The sequence below is a fragment of the Vulpes vulpes genome, chromosome 13 (genome assembly GCF_048418805.1).
Source record: "Vulpes vulpes isolate BD-2025 chromosome 13, VulVul3, whole genome shotgun sequence".
NCBI lineage: Eukaryota > Metazoa > Chordata > Mammalia > Carnivora > Canidae > Vulpes > Vulpes vulpes.
This window is the reverse complement of record NC_132792.1, coordinates 35,263,594-35,282,036: the sequence shown is the minus strand read 5'-3', so window position 1 is coordinate 35,282,036 and position 18,443 is coordinate 35,263,594. Positions and strand designations below refer to the sequence as shown.

General features: G+C 35.3%; 1 protein-coding gene across 27 annotated transcripts in view; it reads right to left on the bottom strand.

Annotated features, from left to right (window-relative positions):
* Window positions 1-18,443, bottom strand: part of RGS22 (regulator of G protein signaling 22) — a 127,227-nt gene that overhangs the window by 7,496 nt on the left and 101,288 nt on the right. For 20 of the 27 annotated variants that reach the window (XM_072734195.1, XM_072734181.1, XM_072734184.1 and 17 more), the window contains 6 exons: window positions 16,964-17,032; window positions 14,095-14,256; window positions 9,579-9,758; window positions 5,238-5,396; window positions 1,678-1,776; window positions 28-121 (listed from right to left, as the gene is read on the bottom strand). In XM_072734195.1, coding sequence (XP_072590296.1) covers window positions 28-121; window positions 1,678-1,776; window positions 5,238-5,396; window positions 9,579-9,758; window positions 14,095-14,256; window positions 16,964-17,032 — 763 coding nt within the window. The remainder of the gene's footprint in view (window positions 1-27; window positions 122-1,677; window positions 1,777-5,237; window positions 5,397-9,578; window positions 9,759-14,094; window positions 14,257-16,963; window positions 17,033-18,443) is intronic. The other 7 variants (XM_072734182.1, XM_072734185.1, XM_072734202.1 and 4 more) reach the window with 3 other exon arrangements.

Genomic DNA, 18,443 nt, shown 5'->3' with positions numbered 1-18,443 from the left:
TGGAGGTAAAAAAAAAGCAAGAATTACCTGTAAATAACTTTCTTTCCAGCTCCTCTTGAATTTTAAGAAGAATCCTTTCTTGCTCTAAGGCTTCTATGTACTTGGAGTAGCACCAGGTTGGCTAGAAAGACCATTTTCAAAGTTAATTTTGGAAATGTTTGCCTCAGGAAAAAAGCTGAAGGTAAGTAAGATGGTTTATTCAAATCTCTTCATTTAAACTTTTTACTAAAATATAACAAACCTCAATAACAGATCACTGAATATAACTATTCAATGATGTGCTATAACTATATGTATTATAACTGATTCAATGATCAACTGAATATAACTATTCAATGATGTGCTATAACTATATGTATTATCACTGATTTCTCAGTGAATCAATGCTCAAAGGCTTTATAGATTTCTTGACAGCAATTCAGGCACCTATATATTTAATTTGATTATGAATTTAGATGCTTAAGAGACATCCAAGGTTTTTTTGGGGGGTGTATTTTGCATTTGGATTAATTCCAATTGTTAAATGTGTGAAATATATCTGAAACAAATGCACATATGGAACATCCACAATTGCCAAATGGTGCAGTTATTATTACTCTACCAATTGCTGGAATAATTCATATGTTTTTCTTCAATAGCAACAATATTAATTTTCACCTATGAAATGCCTTTGGCTCCCAAAAGCTCTTTAGTTTCTTACAAAACCCTTGACATGTATTACAAGAGATCATCACCATCATCATCATCATTCCTTTTCCTCTCTCTCCTTTTAACAGACAGGGAAACAGGCTCAAAGCAAATTTAGTGATTTTTTTTTTTCAGGTTTCCAGGTAATACTGACTTGCAAATGACAGTGAAAATTAGAAGCCTGCTATCTCTAATTCCACATTCCCCTCTTTATTTTTACACTGTGTTTCTGAAATTTAATGCTACTCATCTGCTAATGAATCTTCTCCCAAATGGCATTATTACATATCACATACTTTTAGATACTACCTTTCTCAACACATGGCATCACAAAATTGGACGTTTCTCTTCTCTCAATAACAACTTTATAGTCTATCAGTTACCTCAGCTGAGTGGCTGAATTTATTTGACATTCCTAAATGCCAAAAAGATTGTTTCTTGAGCTAGTGTTATCCTAAGACACAAACACTTTTGATACAAGATATTAAAAATGGACATAAACTAAACTTATGAAATTTCATAGATGTGATCTTAATGTACAAGTTATAAATGTAAATATAAACATAAAAACTGTAAATGTTGATGGTCGTGTATTGGACAATTTTATGACTGCTTCAAAGAATTAAAAAATTGAGACTAAGCCTTTGAAGTTTTTCTTTCTTTTTTAACCCAAGAATGTATTAATCAAGTGTATTCTTATACTCTATCTGCCTTACTCTCTTTTCCAATAAGATAGTCATTTCAACTGCTACCTCTTAAATCATCAAATGTATCAAAAAGTATTTTCATTGGTTATATTGTCCAAGATCAACTGAAATTTTAATGTTCTCTGAAGGCTCAAGGAAATTCATTTCTAATCTCTCCTAATATAATTTTACCTTCATTTTCAAACAAGCACACCTCTACTATTGTAAAATAACTGAGTAACTGCATTTCTATTATCCAAAGATCTAAAGAAGAAGTGGCATCAGTGACACCTTTACTGCTTACCTGCCGGCCATATGCTTGTAGGCCTAAAACTGGGTCAGTGGCTAAAGCAGCTGTTTTGATTGCAGATCCTGAAGAACTTGGATATTGTTTGATTCCATCCTGTAATTATATTAAATTATTCCAAAAAAGGAATAAAACTGTATTAGCATCAACTTACAGTAAACAAGTAATAAATTAGATGAAAAAATATTTTGTGGCAAGTACCACACCTGCGATTTCATCAAGTCAATATTACTAATGCAATATAATTAGTGAACTCTTTTTCTTTTATACTAATATAAAAATATTTTTTTTGTTTTTTTAAAGATTTATTTATTTATTTATGATAGAGAGAGAGATTGAGAGAGAGAGAGGCAGAGACACAGGCAGAGGGAGAAGCAGGCTCCATGTCGGGAGCCCGACACGGGAGTTGATTCTGGGACTCCAGGATTGCGCCCTGGGCCAAAGGCAGGTGCCAAACCGCTGAGGCACCCAGGGATCCCTATAAAAATATTTTAAAATAAATGATAAACTATAAAGAGCATAAATACCACTCTCAAATTCTGGCATGTAAGAAAAACCATTGTAAACATTTTCATAAACATCCACCCAAACTTCTCACCAGAGAAAGACACAGATATAATCTGTAATTTTAAAATTTATATTTTATTACATAAATCTCAACCAAATGGAATCACACTACATTTGCTCTTTAAAATATTCTTTTCATGTTAAGTATTGTGAAAATGTTTCTATGTAAATAAATATAGAATGGGAATTTAAAGGGGAAGGTCTTTGTATCATTCATCAATATGCCTTCCATACAACATACACCCGAAGTTTTGGATGGTGAAATGAATACAGCATCATTTCCAATGGATGAACTGTCCTATGCACTCAAATCCTGAATGATAAAAAAATAAACTATATAATCACTTCAACAGGTGAATAATAGTCTAGTAAAGGTATGCATCACAGATAATTTAATCAATGCTTATTATTAGAAACTTAAATCATTAAAAACATTTTACTATTATAAATGATGCTGTGTACATATTTTAGTTGATGACAGTACTGTCCAAGAAATTCAGTCATGAATCAGAGGAAAACTATAACACAAAGTAATTAAATATTCCTATATAAATATTTGCATATATGAAATAATACTCCAAATCATAAATACAGAAACTCAGGCCAGAATTAGACCAAAAATACAAAAAGGAAATGTAAAATGACAGTTTAAAAGAAGACTGAAGAAAAAGACAAAAATCTCTCAAAAATGAAGCTACAAGATACTCAAGAGAGGAGAAATTTGATTGAATAGATAGGGAATTTATACACATATTATGTATGTATACTTTCATTCTGATCCATATACATATATAAATGATATATAATATGTACATAAATCATATATCTGGATCAAAAACTTTATATATGCACACACATATATAATATGTATATAAATCCCCCCAAAAAACTTAGCAAAAGACATAAACCTACAGATTCAAGAACCTGAGCAATCAGACAGAATAAATCCAAAGAAATCCACACACGACATATCATAATCAAATTCTGAAAACTCTAAAGACAAAGAAAAAATCTTGAAAGTAGTAGTGAGAAACAATACCTTGCCTATAGGGAAAAGAAAGAATAAAAAAACAAATCTTGGAACATCAGGAAGGAAGAAAAACTGAAAGAGCAAAAGTATGGATTAATAGACTTTTCTTCTCTCCTTGAATTTCCTAATTTATGTTTGAGAGTTGAAGCAAAAATTATAAAATGTTGGAGTTAGTTTCCATTTCCTGTTTTATTCTTATGATGGCTTTATATGGTTAGCATCTGCCATTTTCTGCTCATTTTGAAATGTCTTCTATTTTCCTCAACCACCAATAATAGGGATGGGGTTTGATGTGGTTCTCAGTATATGTTGAGGGAATATTTAAAATAAGTATAAACAGGTGAGGGAAAAAGACTTAAAGGGAGAAGGTAATTTTTAGACTCTACTCAAACTGGTAAAATATCAACACCAATACACTGGGAAAAGTCATGCATATATAAGGTAAAGATACACCAAAATAAAATTCTAAGAAATATATGAGTAATCCACAGGAATACAGGCAAAGGATGCAGAGTAAAATGAAAAACAGAGGGAACACTCAAAACAAGAAATAAAATGGCAGACTTAATATAAAATACACTAAAGATAAAGAGACTACACTAATTAAGAGAGATTGGCAAAATAGATTTTAAAAAACCCTACCATGACCCAACTATATGCTGTTTATAGGAAACTTAATTGAAATATAATGATACAGGTAGTAAATGAATAGAAAAAGATATATCATGCAAACACCAAAACAGAGCAAGCTGGTTCTGCAGCTTTGGAGAAGTCTGGCAGGTTTTTGAGAATCTCCATCTGTTCTCTACATGGCTATGAAATCATATACATATATGTATAAAACACTATCTTTCTTTTTAAAAGATTTTTTAATTTATTTATAAAGGAGAGAAAGAGCAAACAGGTAGGGGCAGAGAGAGAGGGAGAAGTAGGCTCCCCACTAAGCAGGGAGCCCCATGTGGGACCCAATCCCAGGACCCTGAGATCATGACCAAGCTAAAGGCAGACACTTAACCAACTGAGCCACCCAGATTCCATAAAACACTATCTTTAAAAACAGCTGAAGAATATACCCCAAGCTTAGTGGTTGCTCTTGGGGAGAGAGAAGATAATAGAACTCGGAGCTGGCAGTAAGAGAGTTTGCTCTTTCTGCAATATTTTAAGGAGGGGATAAAAACAAATGCAGCAAAATATTAACAGTGTTTATTTTGAGCTGTGTACATATGAATGTTCATTATATTACTTTTGCACCTTTCAGTGTTTACACAGAATAAGCATAAGCTTACAAGTAAATAAAATACATTAGTTGGGAGCAGTTACCTTTTTTTCAATTCAAAGAAAATAGATATAGAGATAGATGGATGGATGGATGAATAAGTGGACAAACTAACAGGCAGGCTGGGCAATTTATGATTCATATTTATAAATTTCACATTCAGTGTATCATTCTGTAATTGTAATGCTGAAAATGCTTTCTTGTAAGTACATAACATCTTTTCATTCATTCTTTTATTCCTGATTTACTCAGTTAATAATTGAGCACATGCCGCACACTGGTCTATGTGCTATGATGCACAGATGCACAAGACAGATACTATCCTTGGGAATCTTAGTCCAGTGAGGATGACAGATGCAAAAATTTATTCATGAGACAATATAAAGCATTCTCCAAGAGAGGCGGGAATGTTACCACAGTGGATGAGAGCTAATTGTGTTGCCTAGTAGGGTAAAGGAAGTTTTCACATGGAAGAGGTGACATTTGAGGTGAATTCTGAGAAATTCGAAATGAAGTCTGAAACCTCTGACTAAAGTCTACTAAACAGCTCTGACTAAACAGCTACTAAAATCTGTATTCTATAATGTTTCTGTATTTGTTCCCCAGCCCAAATTCTTCTATAAATTCACACACATCCCATACCTTTTAAAAGTATGATTCAACTCAAAATGAGTCTTGTCTTACCTTTGCAAAATTTTCGTCTTCTATGACTGCCAATTTTTTTTTCTGCTTATTATATTCTTGTCTTCTCTCTAAAACACTCATAATTTTTTCATCAGTTAAGTTCTTCCTAAACTCACAAAACTGAGGCCAAAATTTAAACAGAACCCCAAAAATTGTCATCTGTATAAAAAACAATGTCTCTGGTTACAATTTCATACAAATGTACTGATTTAAGCTCTAATTCACCATAATAATGGATTAACTATTCTATCTTTAATATACAGCATGTTTCCTCCAAGTTATTGTCTCCAGACATCTTGGTATAGTTTAGTTCAGCACATGCTTATGATCAAGGTTTTTTACTACCAATGAGAAGTCTTTCTTTAAAAAAAAAAAAAAACACGTAAAAGTTACTTTATTCTTTATGTTTCCTTAACCAATTGATCATATTAATAAAGAATCCATTAGGTCTTTTCAAATGAGAAATTTATATTTTCTTTTAAAACATACACTAGTTGATCTGCCACACACTCTGCTGTTTTATGCAAGTATTCCAAATATTCAGTCCATCAGGAGGAACTCCTCTCTGCCCCCCTTTTCTTCCCTTTAGAGAAAGGAAATACCTCTGGAAAAGCTCTTAAAGCTGCAGATCTAAGAATAAATCTTGAGTAACTTTTAAACGATATAATCTCTTTTATCTGAGAGCAAGAAAAGTAACATTTAAAAAGGCGGGTGGAATCCTGGACAAATGCTTTCTAAGAGGATACTCTACATTAAATGATTAATTGTGATATTAATAGAGATAAGAATTGTTGCTCAAATTCCCATGCCAAGTATTTCCATTAGTTCCAGAGGCATACTTTACTTCCAAGAAGGTAGGACTTGCCACATCAGGTCAAGTCCAACATCTCGTTGCTAGGAATGACCTTTACCTAATGCCTTGGAGAAAAATGAACCATCCCATCAGGCTCCAAGCAAACTCTTCAGGGAAAAGAGGAATTTTTAAAAAGCAAGCACTGCTGTGATCAACAGACAAACACCTCAACCTCCTCCAATGGTTGGTATATTTCATTACTCCTCTTTTCTGTGCATGGATATTGTCAGTAATTCTAAAATTATTTATTCCTTTTAAAATACAGTTTTATCATTGAACTCTGTAGCCTCTTGGCATTTTGAACATGATAACTAGAGATATTTTATTTGATGAAATGTAGGCTTTAAAAAAAATTAATTTACATTTACCTGCCATGTCTTTATTTAAGTAATCCCCTGCTCCAATGTCAAGGGATCATGGTGGTTTTTATATGAACTTCTTAAATTTAAATACTCCCTTTTCCTCCTCTATTTACCAACTATTGATTCTACCTCTCATTACCTCTCCCAAATTGGAGTCATTCCTAGCTCTCAAATACATTTATCTCCATCTGGAAACTCTTCCAGTAAAAGTAACCAGGATAAAACACAAGTTTTTCAGTAGGAAACTACTCTATTCCTAAAAGCTGCAATTAAGATTTTAGGTTAATGATATATGTGTTAGTCATGAAAATTACCCTGTGCCTCCAGAACCTTAAAAGAAACCAAACTGTTGGTAAGAAAAATGTTTTAATAATTATAGAACTACTTTGCTCACTGGCAAGAGATAGGCAATGGCTTCAGTATGAGTAAAAAGAGCCAGTGTAAATTTGGCTAAGTGAAGAAAACTTTAAAACTATTAGGGGGGATCCCTGGGTGGCGCAGCGGTTTGGCGCCTGCCTTTGGCCCAGGGCGCGATCCTGGAGACCCGGGATCGAATCCCACGTCGGGCTCCCGGTGCATGGAGCCTGCTTCTCCCTCTGCCTGTGTCTCTGCCTCTCTCTCTCTCTGTGACTATCATAAATAAATAAAAAATTAAAAAATATATATATAAAACTATTAGGGGTGGCAGGTGGGGCATAAGGCAGAGGCTAGACTGATAACAATGCTAGAACAGGCAATAGGCTTTTCTTTTTTTTTTTTTTACCTCCTATGCAGCCCTTTCACTCAACTTTGTTCTCATTTCCCATTTGATCTTACTCCTTTGAGTCACAATAGATCACTTCTTATTGTCAGTCATCTATGTGTTCAAAAAATGTTATTGAATGCCTATTCTGTGCCAGGCATTTGGGCCACAAAGGTAAATAAGAAACATTCCCGGCCCTCAAACACCTTATAATCTAGTGGGAAAGTCAGCATGAAAATAGGCACTTTCAGTTTTGTGTGATAAAGAGACATAAAACCACAAGGAAAAAAAGATGATAATGCAAAAAACTCAGGAGTGAAGAGAGTAAGGCTCCTTTGTGGAACAACAGATATTTCAGGAAGACTGGCAGGTGGGTAGCAGGGAGTGGGAAGAGGTATGCCTAGTATAGTCTTCGGGAAGCCTGGGTGGCTCAGCAGTTGAGCATCTGCCTTTGGCTCAGGGCGTGATCCCAGGATCTGGGATTAAGTCCTGCATTTGGCTGCTGGCGGGGAGTCTACTTCTCTCTCTGCCTGTGTCTCTGCCTCTCTCTTTCTGTGTCTCTCATGAATAAATAAATAAAATCTTAAAAAAAAAAAAAAAAGTATAGTCTTCATTCTGAGGACAGTGGGGAGTAACTGAAATTGAAAGCAGAGAAGTGACAGACTAGATACACATTTTGAAAAAGATGGCTCTGTCTACAGTGAGTTAAATAGTTTTGAGAGAGCCCAGAGGCACATTTGGCAATTACTGTAAAGTACTGATAAGATATGAACTCAGGTGATAGCATGGAGTCAGAGAAAAGTAGACAGGATGACAGATAACAAGGAGACCAATGGATACACTTTAGGGACTGAAGATACAAGTGTAAGAGAATGAAGGAAAGGAAAGACATAAAGATGGCAACCAGACCTCTGGCTTGCACACCTGGATAGAAGGTGATGCTATTCTCTACGCTTCCTTAGGAAACACAGGAGGAATAATCAGGTGGAGTGAGGACTCTATTTAAAAATTCTCTTATTTTCTGACACTCTGTATTTAAGACACGCCTGGGATTCCATTTTAGGAAACCAAGGAGAAGGCATAAACTAGAGTATTCCCATAGCTTTTACTGGCTTCAATCTCTAGACAGTATGGCAGAACTAACCAATGTAAGCAGTTCCAGACATGCACTTGCAGACTCAAGGTCTTTGATCTAGGTGGGCAAGCCCTGGCCTGGTTATCCAGAGACCTAGGCTAGGCTAAGTGATCTCTAAGATCTTTTCACTAACAGATACTGTAATTCTGGCACCATGTTTTCTCTATTTCTCTCTAGCACATCCTCAGTCGCTTCTCTATATTTTCACCCATTTTAATGCGTAATTTGGATTCTGAGTCCATTTTCAGTTCCTTAGAAGACTTAGAACACAGCTGGCTCACAAATGAATGTTAAAGGAATAATGGCCTTTTTTCCATGCTCAAGGGCAATCATATCCTAAAATCTCTGTTTCATATCACTTAAATCATGACATGGCCTTCCCTATTACCCCTATTATAATTTATTTTTCTTAATCATTTTTCAGGAACAACATTACTAAAAGGCTTTTAAAAATGCAAATAAATTATGTTCACCAAATCACTGTTTTCTATTATTTATCTTAAAAAGAAGTAACTTGAGCAGGTTAATAGGCATGATTTTCCTTTCATGAGCTTGTGTATTTTATGTTGGTTGGGTACTTACATCTCCTCTCACTTACTTTATGAGCTATGTGAATATTCTAATCTTTAAAAATATACAGATCTTGGAACACACGTATTTTACCACATATTTGTGGTAGCAGATTTTCTAAAGGAAATAGAAATGGTGGGAAAGAAAGGAGGAATTGGCTGGAGTATTATAAGTAAGAAACAAAAATGATAACCATGGAGAGTCAAAGATAGTTATTTACATGATTGTATTTGCTATATATTATCATAAAATAGTATACTGCTAGTTTCTTATATGTAGAATACGCAAAAAGTTTTAAAGATTTATTTATCCATTTGAGGGAGAAAGAGAGAGAGTGAGCAGAGGAGGGGGCAGAGAGAGAGAATGAATCTCAAGCAGACTCTCTGCTGAGCACAGAATCTGAAATGGGCTGTATGCAAGGCTCAATCCCCGGGCCCTGAGATCATAACCTGAGCTGAAATCCAGAGCTGGATACTTAACTGAGTAACCCAGGCATCCCTGCAAAAGTTTTTAACTAAATAGAATAAATCCCAGTATTAGGAAGGTTGGAACCTTATCAAATATGAATAATGCAAAAGCCTTAAAAGAATATCTAATTGTTCATCTATTTAAAAATACGCTTAGCTGCAAAATAACATAAAATATAAAACACCCTTAGCTCCATGCCCTGATCTCTTACCTGTGCCTCTCTAAACACATATGGTCCTAACTCCTTCCTGTATTCAATAATTTTTTGGGCTTGCTCTACTGGAATGTCAATTTGTAAAGCTGGTGGAATACTAGAATTAATAAAGCAGTTGATGATAGTCGTGATCTTCTTATGGATGATGGACTCTTCACAATGAGAATGGCACAAGTCCTGAGGAAGGAGGAAAGATAGAGCAATACATGATTAATGTATTCCTAGAATACTTGAAGGAATTGTGCCAATATGTCTTTCAGTAATATATACCTCTTAACTTCAGATCAAGAGGGCACCAAGACATGTGAAAGACATCTTAAAAAATATCTTCCATTTCTCTCGGGTTTGAGGAACCCAACACTTTGATGCATATACCTTAAATAAATATGCTTCATTTAATCTCAAGTGCTTCTACTCCTAACCAAAAGACCAGCTTCAATGTCTACTTTGACTCATTTAACGAGTTTGTATTGGGTGCCTGCTATATACCGCTGAGCCCCATGACAGTTCCTGCTCTTTAAAGACTCAGTCTCACTGGGGGAGAAACAAGAGAACACATCACTTCGATCTGAGATAGCTGGTAAGTGCTACAGAAGAGGTGTATACAGGGCCCTCGGAGAGCACTGAAAGCAGGTACCTAACACAACTTACAAGTAGATGCAAAAGCTTTTCCGACCAGAACTGCTTCTACACCAAGGTGACTTAGGCTCAGAAAGGCAACAAAAGCAGGATGCTGGCGGTGACAAGTGTGTCACTATGTATCTCTTAGTATTTACACTTTTACAGTTAACCTATTAAATTATCCTTCTTCAAATTAGTGATCATACATTAAAAAGACCCAGTTTCATGTTACAGGTGTAGGGCTATCATTTTTCTAAAATAAAGAGGGAGCTTGGTTTGAATTATGGCACTTCTCTGTCAAGAACATTGATTCTCTAAATCACTAGGAAGCAAATAAATTTGGAAACTTGTAATTCTGGGCCAGAAATGAGCCAGCACTTACTAAGTACTCACTGCATGATGGTACTCATTGTAAATATTATGTTACAGACACTATTAAAGCAAGGGAAATTTGAGCACTGGCCATATAAAACCTTACAGAAAATTTGGCATAAATTATATATGAAAAAAGCTTGATATGAATGTTACATTAAGACAAAAGTTAGCATTTTTAACTCAATTTACCATCCCCTCAGAAAATGCCTATTTGTAGCACATATGTTTCATATGTTACCAAAAGTGTATTTTTTCCATTACTAGTAAGATGATCATATATCATTATTTGGTGAGCCTGATTTATAATTATGGAATGTAAGGCTTGTGAAACAAAAACAAAATTTTTGGAGTTTTCATTTTGAGGGTGAAGAGACAAAAATCAGAACTGATTTTTTTTCTAATTGTTCTGCCCTACTGTACCTAGCTTAATGAAGCATTACTTATCATTAAAGTCTCAGTTTAAACAGACTTTCCTCTAAAAGGCTTTTGGTGACTCCCTCAGTTCAGAGGAGATGCCCATTGTAGATACTTCCATTGTGCCCCGTGCTTCCATCAGCTCTAATCTATGCTCTAATCACGGTCCTACAGCTGTCTTGTCTATCACTTGTCTGTCCCTCCCATGACACTGTAAACTCTAAGAGGGAAGACTATTCTGATCATGATTGCGTTCTCAGGATTTAGCATGGGTCTTGGTAGGTGCTCAAAAAGTATTTGCTGGAGGAATATGTCCTTCCAGTCTTTTTTCTATGGACACACACACACACACACACACACACACTTCAGATTAAATTGTACTGTTTTCTAGTAGTAGCTAGGTTTTTAAAAAATCAATAAGATGAATTTATTTTCTTTATTTAAAAAGATTTTATCTATTTATTCATGAGAGACAGAGAGAGAGAAGCAGAGACAGAGGCAGAGGGAGAAGCAGTTTCCATGCAGGGAGCCGGATGTGGGTCTCGATCCCAGGACCCCAGGATTACGCCCTGGGGCAAAGGCAGGTACTAAACCTCTGAGCCACCCAAGGATCCCCTATGAATATCTTTGCTTATCATTGATTGATTATTCTCCAACAGCATGATTTTAAATGGTTGCAGAGTAGTCTATTGTATAGATGTATAAATAATTAAGTAACTAACGTCCTGTACCTGAACAGCTGGGTTCTTCCCAAATTTTCACAATTCAGAACAATGGGAAGAGCCCAGATCTCAATTTCTTAGCATATTACCACAATCACTGCTTGGATGGGGAGGGGACATAACTTAGTGATTAGGAGCATGAGCTTTAGCAACAGAATGCCTTGGTTCAAATTCCAGCTCTGCCACTTAATTAGCTACATGATATTAGGAGTTTCTTAGCTCTTCTGTGCCTTAGCTTTGTGTGTGTGTGTGTGTGTGTGTGTGTGCGCCTTAGCTTCTATATCTGTGAAATAACAAAAATAACAGCTTTGATCTAATAGGATTCTTGTTAAGAATAAATTAGCTGTTATATGAAAAGAATTAAGATAATATCTGGCAGGGATCCCTGGGTGGCGCAGTGGTTTGGCGCCTGCCTTTGGCCCAGGGCGCGATCCTGGAGACCCGGGATCGAATCCCATATCAGGCTCCCGGTGCATGGAGCCTGCTTCTCCCTCCGCCTGTGTCTCTGCCTCTCTCTCTCTGTGACTATCATAAATAAATAAAAAATTAAAAAAAAAAATTAAAAAAAAAAAAAAGATAATATCTGGCAGAGAGTGAACATTTAATAAGAGTAGGAGCTCAATAAGATTTTGCCATGCCAGGTGGAATACTTCCCACCTAGCAAACTTTCTAAAGGTCCAATTCAATTATCTCTGCCGAGACTTCCCTGACCTACAACCTTCTCTGCATCATTCCCTCCTTGGTGCCCAAACCATACCTAGTTAGAACATGGATCATAATTAATACTATTTCATGGTATTTGTTTTCATGGATGTCTCCCTCCTTGAGGGAGGGCAATGTGTTATATTCACTCTTTCATTCCTACAATCTAGCATAATGGATGGCACCTTAGGTACTCACAAAATGCTTAATGAATTAACAAATTCCCTCCTATAGCATAATTTCTAATAGTCACCTAGAATTATATGTCCTCCACTCTATACCACAGGAAATATATTTAAATGAAGACTTGAAAGAAAAACAGTCTTGAAAGAAAAACAGTCTTGAAAGAAAAACAGTCTTGAAAGAAAAACAGTCACAGAACTAAGGGTTGACTTTGTATGAGTATGCTTTTTAAAATGCTTTTCTTGTATTTATTGCATTCCTCCTGTCAGAGTGGGCCTGGGCCTACTCATATTCATATTAGCTTAAAAATAATCCTGCCCATTCATAATAACTGCCTATTTTGGAAAACAGACTTTACCTCCTTTCTAATTCTTAAAAAAATTATTTTAATATTGCTTACCCTGTGACAGATTTTGAAAAAAATTATCTCAAAACATTTTTTTCCTGAGAAAATTTCTAAGGTGTAAATAGAACAATAGTTCTGTTTATAACAAAAAAAAGGTAGAAGACATCTTCATGGAAAGTTGGAAAAGTTTGGAAATAGATTTTATTGAGCAATTACTAACTGTATAGAATATAAATGCTGCAGAATATTAGCATTGCATAATTCATACTTAGATTCCAGACAATTGAAAGTACCATCCTTTTAAATCCCAATTTTATTTTTATTCCATTATTAATATGCAATTATTTAATTGCAGTTATGCAATTAAATATTAATTATTTAATAATAAAATTTATATTTATTTTTATTTTTATTACATTTATAATGGAATAAAATAGGCTACTTGCCCAGAAATTAATCTGCTTCCTGTGGGAGCATTGAAGCAGAGTCTGGATGCCTACTCTTGGGTATTTCTAGACAATGTTCCCTTATTCAAGGCTTGCTTAAAATACATAGAAAGTCCTTCCCTTTCCTCAATGCAAAGATTCAATACGATTTCAATAAACACTTAAACGTAAAAATAAACTGCCAATTGTTCTTTTACTCATTTGTTTCGTTAAAAATTTGGCCATTCTTTCTATTAGAAAAGCTCCTCTCATCTCTGCTGGTTAACTTACCCATAATCCTCTATCTTTGATGACCATGCTGGCAATAGAGTTGGGAGGAATTCTGGTAAAGAAGTCTTGGTTAAAGTACTGAGAGAGTATGGATCTCTTCAGGAAAAAGTGCATATGGTACATTTATGGAGAAGTGATATGCAAAAAATGCATTTAAAACTCTTTTCAGTAAGGTTCTTATTAAATCATAATATATGTGAATACCTTGAAAAGCTAATTCTATCATTTCAGGGCTCACTCTTACTCTTCACTGTATAAAAAGAAATATATCTAACACAAAACAATAAATACCTCAATATTTACATGTTGGTATGAAGATGACAAAATTGGGCTATCATACAAATCTCGTCTATAAAGTTACAGTTAAGAATCTGATGTGTTAATGCATTTCCACCACAAAAAGAGGTGGTTTTCTCCAGCTTCCAATATAATACCTTATATTTTTGTACTTCTTGCCAAAAGAGTACATCATTTTCCAATAAATCTCCTTTTAGAGCCACAAACCGTTGAAATTGTCTTACGGTAACTGGATTCAATAATGCTTTACGAAAAGCAATGATTTCACAAGATGAAGATATCCACTTATTCTCCACAGGCTGTTCAAAGCAGAAAATATAGAAAATTAGCTGTGTTCTAAAAAATAACAATAAAGTCATTTATTAGGCTAAAAATTACCAACTTCAACATCCTTTACTTTGGGCTGTTGAAATTTATGGCATGGATACAACAGAATTTGGCAACTTCTACCTCTCTGTTCTTCTCTCTTTTGTCTCCTTTATATTTTTATGGCATTATTTTTTTTTATGAGGTAGGGAGAAAAAGAAATGACTGGATGATTCAGAACATACAACTACATTGTTTAAGAATGTTAAGAATCATCGCAGTTTGGGACTTTGGTGAAAAACTACATTTTATGCATTGCATGAGTTCTGTGCTTAAACAGAAAAACATAATCATATGTTGTGATTATATATTGTTACATTATATGTATAACTATATATATTACATATGTGTCATGTTATGTATTAAATATAACTCTCTTGCCTTTTCAAAAGTAAGAGCACTAGGGACACCTGGGTGGCTCAGGGGTTCAGTGTCTGCCTTTGGCTCAGGCCGTGATCCCGGGGCCCTGGGATAGAGTCCCGCATCAGGCTCCCTGCAGGGAGCCTGCTTCTCCCTGTGCATGTGTCTCTGCCTCTCTCTGTGTGTCTCTCATGAATAAATAGATAAAATCTTTTAAAAAATAAAAAAATAAAAAGTAGGAGCACTAGAACATTTAAGATATTTTTTCAAAATCTTAAAAAAATTTACCAATGAATCCTGTTAAACAGTAAATTTTCTATGCAACTTCTAACTAGAAAAAAATCATGTTTTTAGGCAAGACATCTTTATATTATTTTAGTAAAAATTGTTATTAATACTTTATAACAAGAAGAAAAATCATTAATATGTTATTTAAAAATATATATGTTATTTTTAATAATAAACTTCTTCTGACTGAAGATTTACTTTACATACCAAAAAAGTTGGAGGACCCATGGTACTGTAGTAATGCTAAACTTCTGTCTTCACAATTTTGAAATACAAGATGTCTATTTTTTAAATTTTGACCATTTTATATCACATATCCATCCCTTGTTAGCCTCTCAGATTAAAAAATGTAAGACAGGGCAGCCGGGGTGGCTCAGCGGTTTAGTGCCACCTTCAGCCCAGGGTGTAATCCTGGAGACCCGGGATTGAGTCCCCACGTCGGGGTCCCTGCATGGAGCCTGCTTCTCCCTCTGCCTATGTCTCTGCCTCTCTGTGTCTCTCATGAATAAATAAACAAAATCTTAAAAAAAAAAAAAAAAAGTAAGACAGATTTTATTGAATTTACTGAATAGAAATTTTTTTATTGGATAAATGTTATCGAAGCTCCCCAAATTTGAGTTTAGTGTACAGTCATGCAAAGCAGCACCATTCCAAAGGCAAAGTTTGAAATGAACTTAAGAATTGTAGTAACATCAGCCAAAAGACATGATAAATATCCATTAGTGACGATGCATAAAATGAGTTTCTCGAAACAAATCCTATGTGATTATCCATGTAAATGTCAAAGAGAGTTATGTAAAAAAGCACTATGGGAACACAAAAGGAGTAACTAACTAATTCTGCCTGAAGGAGCAAAAGCTTTGCAGAAGGACCTTGAGGATGAATTGGAAATTGAAAAATGAAGCCAACACCAGGCAGTCTAGGTGAATAGCAGTGTTTTCACCCAGATGAAGTGACTGAATGTCTAACATCATTTTAGTGAGGTACATGTCTTGCACTCTGGTCAAAAAGTTAAGACCCCCACCATATGTTCCATATTAAAATTACAACCCTATAAATAGGAACACTTACGCATTAGACTGGGATGTTTATTTTAAACTCACTTAGCAAATAATGTTTTAAGACCTACTTCTTAAGATACTAAAACTTAGTAATTTAACTAAAACCTGTAATTTAATTAAACAGAAAATAACATAATACGTAATGCACAATAATATGAAATAAAAGCCCATCCTACTTAGAATTTCAACAAAAAATAGTAAAAGACAAACATAAGAATGGTTTATTTCCTTTCAAGACGAAAACACAGAAAAAGAGCATCCTAACAGATACATGTAATCCTCTAATAGTCAAATAAAATTTTACATTTGTTAGTTTGTAAAGGGTCACCCAGGTCTAGTCTGACAATCCACCAAGATCTGTAGAAGGATGAATTCATATAAATATGTAGGCTCAACAAGGCGGCTATATTTATCGTGATTGTTAAGAAGCAAAACAGGCCATTTCCAGTAAGGTATTCTATTATAGTGGCTTCAGTAATCATCAAAATGATAGTTTTAATTCTTTTCAAGCCAAAATGTAAATCTCAACAGAGTATAATGTAAGATAATTTAACTTGCTGGTTCTGTTACATATTTCTCATTCTTTTTGTAAAGTCATCCACTCCCAGTGATAAATAAACTACCATAGGCTGAAATGAACAGCTTGTCTCAATAAATCCATCACAAGCAAAATAAACAAAAATACATATATAAGGTCCAAAATTTAAAGCACACTTCTCGGGCTTAGCAGGTCAGGAGGCGTTAAGAAGATGGCTCTCGTAGAATAATACTCTTCCCCAGATTCCATCAGCCAATTAAACAGTGTCAGTGGTCAACTGGTAGCTTAGAAAGCAGTGTGTTCAATGAGAGTCTTTGAACAAGTAGGGGAGGAAAAATAATACTTTGACAGAGTGGAAGTTGCAAGAGGAAGAATATAACAAACACTACTTGCCTTCCAAACCCCGATTTTCCTCTCATGCTTCTGTAATAAGAGCTCTTCAGCTATGTCTCTCATCTGTATCTAAAAGCAAAACCAATAACTTTATCCCAATTATTCGAATGTCTACATTCTTGACATCATTTACTAACTTAATAGCTTTTTTTTTTCCAAAAAGATTTATTTGTTTTATAAAGAGAGAGAGAGCATGATTGGGGTGAGGGGCAAAGGGAGAGAGAGAGAATCCCAAGCAAACTCTATGCAGACCACAGAGCCTGACATGGGGCTTGACTCCACGACCCTGAGATCATGACCTGAGCTGACACCAAGAGTTGGTCGCTCAATCAATTGCACCAGCCAGGTGCCCTTAATTTCAGTTTTTAAAAATGAGGTAAAAGGGCAGCCCCGGTGCAGCCTGGGGTGTGACCCTGGAGACCCGGGATCGAGTCCCACGTCGCGCTTCCTGTGTGGAGCCTGCTTCTCCCTCTGCCTGTGTCTCTGCCTCTCTCTGTGTGTCTCTATGAATAAATAAACAAAATCTTTAAAAATAAATAAATAAATAAATAAATAAATAAATAAATAAATAAATGAGGTAAAGGTCAGCATGGATAAGAGTACAGTTTAGGAGAAAAAGGATCAGAACTTAGAAATGGAAGCCCTTCCTAAGTGCCTGGGCAAGTCACTCAAATTCTCTGAACAGTTTCCCCATCTACAAAGTGAAGATAATAATACCTAAGTGTATTGTCCCAAATGTGGCTAATAGTTTTACACTGGGTCACATGAAAATTGAAGCTGGAGAGATAATTAGGACTTCCCAGATTTTTGTGTCACTTTCTAGCCACAAGTAATTTAAGAAGAGTACAAAAGTTATTCAACACAGGGAGGAGATACAGTAGATATTTTTTGAGGTTATTGCTTATTCACAATATTTTCCCTAGGCAACCATACCTGCCAGATGCGTGCTACGTGAATCTACCTCCCTGTCTACAGCAGGTATATCGGGGCACTAACCTAGAGGGACCAGTATTAGATCACAGATGCTGCTTTTTGATAGTCACAACGAGAAAGTATCCAGGACTTTTCGCTGGGTTTCAGGGCTGTCCCAGCCCTTGGCCTTTCTAGAGCTTGGGTGATAACTCTTCCCCTCAGTGTGTGAGATGTTACCGCACCATTCTGTCATAAATTCTCGCCTTTATCTTTTGTATTTGGCTTAAGATTGTCAGAATCAATTTACATCATCAGCCACCCAAAGAAGCCTATGGTCAGGAAATGGCTATAAGTCACAATAAAGTTGTTGTGGTAAACATAGCAAGAAAATGTGGTAAATAATATTAATAAGCCAAAGCCTGAAGAAAGGAAATGAGGAAATGTGAGTTGCTGCAAAGCTTATTTCCAGGAACTTTTGCCTAAAACAAGTCAGCTCTTCTTCCTACCATAAATTCTATTTTCGCAGCTTTATTGTGTTTTCCATAACGTAAGGTGCCCAGAAGACTAG